The sequence below is a fragment of the Lactuca sativa genome, chromosome 9, assembly GCF_002870075.4.
Source record: "Lactuca sativa cultivar Salinas chromosome 9, Lsat_Salinas_v11, whole genome shotgun sequence".
Lineage (NCBI taxonomy): Eukaryota > Viridiplantae > Streptophyta > Magnoliopsida > Asterales > Asteraceae > Lactuca > Lactuca sativa.
In genome coordinates, this window is record NC_056631.2 from 200813697 (window position 1) to 200822233 (window position 8537).

The 8537-nt window shown below is 34.6% G+C and overlaps 1 protein-coding gene across 1 annotated transcript; it reads right to left on the reverse strand.

Moving 5' to 3' along the window:
- Positions 1-2307: 2307 nt before the first annotated feature.
- On the reverse strand, positions 2308-3366 carry LOC111903160 (ethylene-responsive transcription factor ERF109). Its single transcript, XM_023898939.3, has one exon. The coding sequence runs from the start codon at positions 3318-3320 to the stop codon at positions 2457-2459; it is 864 nt and encodes a 287-aa protein (XP_023754707.1). The 5' UTR covers positions 3321-3366; the 3' UTR covers positions 2308-2456.
- Between the last annotated feature and the right edge of the window lie 5171 nt (positions 3367-8537).

Genomic DNA, 8537 nt, shown 5'->3' on the forward strand with positions numbered 1-8537 from the left:
GATCAAGCTCACGATTTTTAACTCCCATGCCAAAGACTTGCTTTTATGGAGATTGACTTTTAAACCGGAAGTTATATGAAAACATCTTAGAATTCAATAAAGATTTATACAATTTTACTCCGACCATCTACATATGAAAGTCAGATCATCCAGCTAAAGAAGATGGGATAAAAGAGGACCATCATTATGAAGTGAAATACCTTGAAATAAATGTTCTCATATAGCTTCCTTCAAACAAATGTTAGGTATGCCTAACAATTTCCGTTTAAGACCAATTTTATTGAAAATAAAACCTTTTTTTATTATATAAAAGTAAAATAATAACTAAATATAGTCAAAAGGGTACCTGGCAACTGAAATTGAAATTAGGTTTTTTTCTCCTTAGTGGTTGCTTGTACTATAACTACTGTAACAGAATAACATGTTTCAATTCTAAATGCACCACATAATAAATTAGCTAGCCAACTGCAATTTATGCTCGTGGAAAATATGTGTTTTTCTCTATTTATTGATGTAGAATGATTAAATCACCGATATAAATTAGGTATTTATAACTTATAACAAATTCTTACTTTTATGTCATAAATTTTATTTAGAACATACATACATGTCTGAAACTTTGTGATATTAATAAAATTGACCTTGCACTTTTAAATTATCAGGGACCAAACATACACTACCAAATTAAAATCTCATCATCCTTACTAAATATAGCCTCCCCCACAAGTGGAATAAAAAGTTCCTACATTTGGAAATATACAAAATAATGTTTCAAACAATTCTTATCCGAGTTCCTATGTTTTTGCATATTTTGTGGTCGAGACTATTTCTTAGTAGAAATTCCTATTGGTAGGCCATTGTACTTTGCATTCAAGAACACATGTACTCTAGTGTTTATAAGTTTTGACATTTGATCGAGGCCTTTATCGTGTGATCAATTTGGTTAATCGTCTATATTTGGCAGTCAGATTTAGTGTCGGTCACATGCATTATTAATGGTCCACATTGAAAGCTTCTTTTATTGGATTTCTCAAGCAGTCTATTTAATTTATTGAATTCTAGTATCTAGTTTGTCATGAGTATTCCAATGATTACATAAATAAGTTTGCTAACAACAATATAAGCTGCCCACCAACCCAATCAAAAATAGGGGTTGGAAGATTTTTAGCCAGAAGATTTTTAGCCACTATTTAATTAAACATGTTAAATCTATCTGACCTAGAGAAATTACATGTTTTCTTTCATTTTAATCCTATTTATTTTTTTTTACCAACTTGTCATCATTTGATATGTTAGAGGGATAAATAGGAATAAAATATAAAAAAATATTTAATTTCTCTTAATTAAAATGACCGGATAGGATTGAAATTTATCATCTTTATTTTAACTCGTCAACCCTTTTTTAATAAATTTGTCGTTATTTTTCTTCACAATATTAATTAGATAAATTAAATATTCTCATATTTTTTGTTACTACAAATCCTCCTACCCAATTAATATTGACATGTGTAACATTTAATGTTCATTAAATGATATTTTAATATATTAATATGACACATATCATCATTTAATTGGATAGGACAATTTTAGGAACAAAAATAGAAGAATATTTAATTTCTTAATTAATTAATTGATAAATACTCGTTATTAGGGTAATTACTAATTATAAAACTAATTACTACTTTATTATGCATGTAACAATTTTTTTTCATCTTTTTCAACAACCACAAAAATGATTATCAATTTCGTAATCATTAGTTGCAATATTTCAAAAAAAAATCAAAATTTCCTCACAACAATATTTTTGAAGTCAATAATATTGTTTTTAAGAGTATTTCTTTTTGTTTTTTTTATTATAGTCTTCCACAGAGGTGGTTTACTATTTTGATAAAGATACAGAGACGTCTCAACACTGTATCACCTCATACCGGACAACCCCTAATTAAAATTTCAAATAATTGAACTTGAGATCTCACCTATGGGGAGCCTAGACCTTATTCCACCAGCCATCTTATCTAGAGACGTTAATAAGATATTTTGATTAAATTTATTTGGAATTGTGAAACTATTTTTACAATTTTGAAATAATATATATTTTTATTTTTTACAATCCTAAACTGGCAACTCTATTAATTCTAATTGTAAAATTGATGATTAGTTTTATAACTAGTAAAAAGAAACTATAAACTTATTAAATGTCACATAACTAACACCATTCTTATGGATATTTCATTCTCTTTTTATTTTTATTTTTTATCTCAAGTTGCAGAATTATGATATGTAAACGGATTTCTTGAAACAAGTTAGTGAAGTAATAAACATGATCTCCTTTTTTAAAATCTGGAGAAATTACATTCAAATATCTTTTCGAACAAAATAGTGACTATCACATTAATGATCAGAAAGAATACTTTTTTCAAGCATGAAGTTTCACCAATTTTATAGTCAAACTATAATTAAACGCTATAAACAGTTCCACTAAGTGTCGAATCAGAAGAATCGCCGTTAAAATCCAACATTATCATCCAATCTTGAATATCTTCGTCTTCAAATATTGCACCCAAAAACTCGTTTTCTATAACAGGTTTCTTCTCCATCACCTTCGTCTCTCTATCCAATTCAAATTTCCGGCCATTGTTGACTTCCGCTTTCTTTCTTGATGAATTCGCAGCTCTCAGTGGCACCGCCGGCTGATTATTTTCCGGCAATGACGATGTTGTATAGTCTGCGAATGAGAAATTAAGCTTCGCTCTGGGTCCCCTGAATTCAATGGCGGCTCTGTCGTAAGCTCGAGCTGCCGCCTCCGCCGTCTCAAACGTCCCTAACCAGACGCGAGCTGCTTTACGTGGATCCCGTATCTCCGCCGCCCATTTCCCCCATGGCCGCTGCCTCACTCCTCTGTAATTCTTCTTCTTTTTCTTAATCGGACCACCAACTCCACCGCCACCACCACTAACACTAGCGTTTACATTCAAGTTCATATCGTCAGCAAAATAAGTACACCCGAGACACCCATTAATCCTGCAAACCGAACAAGTATCTGGAACAGAGACCGGCGCCACTGGAACAGAACACCCAGTTGCGGTGGTGGTGGGGGTGGCGTACTCAATCGCCGAGAACAACCTCGAATCATATCCATTTTGATAATCAAAAGTACTACTCCTACACTCCGAAGTACCTCCCATTATAACATTCTTCAACGCATTAACCATTACCAGAGCTTCTTCATCATTTGTAAGCCGGCCCCACGGTGGTTGTTGGTGGCGGTTGGCGGCGGTGGTTGTTGTTTCTTCCTTGGGTATCTTGATCATTCTCTGCATGTTGTTTTCTAGAGAGAGAAAATAAATCCTGAATGGTTTTGAAAATTTGAGTTTGAGATAAGAAGGTCAAAGTATTTATACGAAGGGGGTGTTGACATGACTACCAGCTAAGACACTGTTGACACACGGGTTTGAATACGACGAATCTCCTGAAAGGCGCACGTGGTTATTGAGACGCTACTATTAGAGAGCTTTAGTGATGAGCTGGCAAACCGGGGTTGTGTTCACACGCGGTTTTTTGGACTTTATTTGTACGTCATGTGTTTTTTTTATAAAAGCTTATTATATTAAAAGGTATAAGGTGTCAGCGTCGCAAGCACTAGCCACAAATCCATTACTATTTTGTGTTGTGCTTTTTTATATATATCCATGTTTTCTCAAATAAGTAGACCAGGTAAAACTTGACATCACACGATAATAGTATATGGATTTAATAAAAATTAGCGGGTTTTGGTAAGAGATTTCAACACGTTTAAGTAAACGGATTGAAATAACACGACATGATAATTAAACGGGTGAAGCTTTGGTCAAAACTTTCAACTTGAAGATAACTCGAATCCGACCTCTCTCTCTCTCTCTCTCTCTCTCTATATATATATATATATATATATATATATATATATATATATAACATCCCGAAATATCAAGAGTAGAGTTGAAGGGCTAAAAGAGTAAATTGGGAAAGAGTGACTCGGCGAGTAGAGTCGCGATTTAGCCGCGTTTTAAGTAGCCGACTCGGCGAGTCAATGAGATGGACTCGGCGAGTAGGCGCTGAGTGGAGAAAACCCTAATTCTCGGGGTTGAGCCCTATATAAAGAACATTATGTTTCCTTCCCAGCCTCCTTATCACCCCCATGAGTCCCAGAAACCCTAATTCCGTGGAGGAACCTAATTGTTGAGCAAATTGGAGCTTGGAGAGGTGGTTGTTGAAGAGATCTTAGAGAAGAAGAGGCTTGGAGCAAAGGGGCCTTGCTTGGATTCGAGTTTCATTGCAGTTGGGGAGTTCCTTTAAGGTAATATCTCGTTTTTGAGCTGCTATATCTTAGATGCATCATTTTGGGGGTGTTAGAGACCATATCCTTGGATGTATTGGAGTTTAAAGGTCAGATCTGAGGTTGCCACCTCAGATCTGGAATGGAGAAGGGTTGGAATGCATGAAAGTCCCTGTTTGTGAGTGGTTGATGGAGCTATTTTGTCCCAAACCCAAACCCTAGAGTGAAAATGCATAGATCTCTTTGGATTCACGTAAAGTTTGCCACTTTACGTGATGGATGAGTTGTAGGAGGCTAGATCTATGTTTTGGATCAATTGCATGGCCTGGAGTGCTTCTGTTTGGATTTAGATCGGTGGTACTTGACGAGTCACATGGGTGGACTCGACGAGTTGCTTGAAGATGAGCTGGAACTCGACGAGTTGGAAGAACAACTCGGCGAGTTGGATGAAGATGGCCTGGAACTCGGCGAGTTGTATGAATAACTCGGCGAGTAGGTTGATGATAGCCTTAGACTCGGCGAGTCTGCTATTGGACTCAGCGAGTCTTGTCGAAGAGTCCCAATATTTTCTGGTTGAGTCGAGAATCGGCGAGTCAAGGGATGACTCGGTGAGTTGTGTGCGAGTGGACTCAGAGTTGTGGGACTCGGCGAGTCTCGGGGTGACTCGGTGAGTTGAGTCGCGGATTGGGGAAGTTCTAAGCATGGGGACTCGACGAGTCGACGGGTTGACTCGGCGAGCAGGGTCAACCAGGAGGGTTGACTTTGACTTTGACCAAGAGTTGACCATTGTCTTTTAGGGCTTGGTCAGCGATGTGGCCTTTGGGCCAAGAGAGGGGTAAAATAGTCTTTTACCCTTAAGAGGGTGCCATGAGAGGGTTGATTCTAGTCTCGAGAGTTATATTCATGAGAGTATATGCCTTACGTGTTAGGCGGCGGCGAGTTCGAGATTTAAGTGTGGGGATATCTGCTTTCTGCTTGCCAGGTGAGTCTTCTCACTATACTTTACCTTGAGTAGGTAACCAGAGTTATGTGACAGAGTATTTGTATGCTATGTATGTTATGTGTTGTACTGTATTATTTCTATGTGATTTATGCTGTGCATGTTTTCAGAGTTGGAACCGGAGGGTTCCTAGAGTTAGAACCGGAAGGTTCACAGAGTTAGAACCAGAGGGTTCACAGAGCAGGGTCCACGGACCCACAGAGTTATAGCCTCGAGTGGCTAATATGTGTTGTGTGTGGTATTTTGGGGAACTCACTAAGCTTCGTTCTTACAGTGTTTGTTTATGTATGTGTTTCAAGTTTCTTTCAGGATCACAGGACGGCACCGACTTGATTGTACACACCAGAGAAAGAGTCATGTTTTGAGGATCCTGGTTTTCTATACAAGTGAAATGGAGTCATGTTTTGTAATTCGATTATGAATGAGATTTTAAACAAGTGTTTCTAAGAATTAAACGATTATTTTTAAATGAAAAATTTGTTGAAATTTTCGGTGTTACAATATATATATATATATATATATATATATATATATATATATATATATATATATATATATATATATATATCATTTTTTTATAAATCTCATATTTTTATATATGTATTATATATTATAGACTTATAGTGGGCTGCCAAACTTACGAACTAAAATTAAAATTAAAATTTTCAAATTGACTTATTTTACTCTTCCTCGCCATATATCTTGTTTGTTCCCAAGCTCTAATTAGTTTCATTTTGCCTTCTAAACTTACTATTAATTTTGTCATTCCACCTTCTAACCCTAGTGTTTCACTTTTTCTTTTTAATATCATCATCTCCTACTTTCCAACATCTAAAAGGTTTAAATATGACATGACACAACATATTTAAAATGTTTAAACCTTAACTCGAAACCCAACACGAAAAACGATACGAAAATAAATGGATTGACACGACACAACACATTTGTCAGACCTAATTGTAAGAGAATATTATCAGTATCACTTAATTTAAGAGCATCTCGAACCATGTTTTATTTTTACATTTTTTTAGAATGTAAGTTTAAAACGATTTATTTTTAATCTCATATTAAATTTTATTTCACATTTTAAAAGTAACATATAAAATTAAAGTGAGACAAAACTGTAAAAATGGTCATTGTGCTATGCATTTTTTTAAAGTTTAGTTCAAACTTTGACTTTTTTGGCTTCATGATCTTTTTGAGGTAGTTTGCTTGTGGAATTAGTCCATCTTAAACTTGAAAAGACTAATCTACCATTTTAAGTTGTTTTTTTTTATTTTCTTGAACATTTTTCCCTTTTATTTAAAAATTTAAAAGTAAAAACAAATAAAGAGGGGCTCCCCCCCCCCCCCCCCCCCCCCTCTCTCTATCTATCTCTGAAAGTGTGTGTAAAACCCAAAGATAGTTTATCAAAAAAACCAAACATCGAATTTGAATCCATATATTAACCCAAAACTGAATCTGAAATCAAGTTTGCCAAATCTAGCTTTAACTTAAGAATGAATAGAGTTTGCAAAAAGAGTTCTTAGAAATACTGAAAAAAAAAATCGATTTTCCAGACCTGTTCTTCATATCTAACATGTGGCATATGTGTTTCGTCTGCAAAAACTTGTTCTCCATCTCCAAAACCTATTGCATATGTTTTTCATCTCCAAAAACATGTTCTCCATATCCAAAACTTGTTCTAGTTAAGTTGCAGACCAAACATATATGACCCATAACCTTTGATTTTTGATATGAAACAAACCTAGATAAGCCAGAAAGAGCATATAATGTGACATCCCCATTTTCATGGCCAGAAAAGACCGATTATGTTTATGCTTTATAAAAATCAGAGTACCTTCTTTATAAAAATGTTGCGGAATTTGTTCCCAGAAAAACATGATAAATACGTTATCAAAGCATTTCCAAAGAAATGTACTTTTTATTTATTTTAAAATATTGGGATGTCATCGTCAATATAGAAACATAAGCATAAACAGAACTTACATTCATTATCATTAGTGATTTACATCTCCTTAATCTCTCAGTGTAATGTAACTTCATATCAACACCTGTGATACAAATAAATAGAGTGGGTCAGGTTGGGAAACCTAGTGAGTACATAGGGTTTTCAACCCACAATAATATAATTAACTTGTTTCTTCACATAATACATGTCAAACAATTAACCCGATTACTCATCCTCATTTTCTTCATTTGATATTCCCTAAAGTATTACCTTAAGGTTCATCTCATATATCGTATTTACCTCTCATCTCTTTGCATCTCATTTCCTTGTATGTTCATTCCTAAGGACTTTCCCTACGGATCATCGCCTACATCACACATACAATAATGGTTCGTTGATTACTCCCTCGATACGCACCTAGTAAGGGTTGGAGTATCATCGCATGAATACGTAGTTACAACATCGACTGAAGTTGTAATTCATAGTAAGGGTTAGAGTATCATCACATTAATACGTAGTTACAACATTGCCTGAACTCGTAATTCATAGTAAGGGTTAGAGTATCATCACATGAATACGTAGTTACAACATCGTCTGAACTCGTAATTCAACACTTACAGGTTGTGAACCTGCTGGTGTTTCCATGGGGTTGTCTATAATAGTCCGTGGTCGCCATCTATACTCTGGTAGATGACTACATCTCCAAATTGTCAGACAAGGTTATAGTATCTTTCGTCCTACATCACTGATTCATCATCACCTATCCATCACCTAATTATCATCACCTTCCTATCATCACCTATCTCTCATCATTTTATTTCATCACACACCAACTATTTCATCTACCTATGTTTTATCCCAACATATTTGTTGATATAAAATAAATATATATTTAAATCATTTAAAACATGTATAAAATCATTCATCCATCATAGATAGCAAGTATTCAGATAATATGCACACATAGTACGTAATTTATATAAAATACTTCATATCTATGTATAAGATGAAATGGACCATGCACTCACTTGATAAGGTGGTGACTCGGTACTCGGACAACGCTTCGTTTACTTTAAAATAATTTCCTTCGACGAAACCTAGTATTATTACCACTAGATTTTAGTCTAATATTTACCGTGACTAATTATTAGTGTTATTATTATTATTATTATTATTATTATTATTATTATTATTATTATTATTATTATTATTATTATTATATAAGTGTTTAAACAAACTTTCCAACCATTATGTACAGACAGGGGCCAGACATA

What these genes read in the sequence shown, in the direction of transcription:
- LOC111903160 (XM_023898939.3), bottom strand. Translation starts at nt 3,320, where the DNA reads ATGCAGAGAATGATCAAGATACCCAAGGAAGAAACAACAACCACCGCC.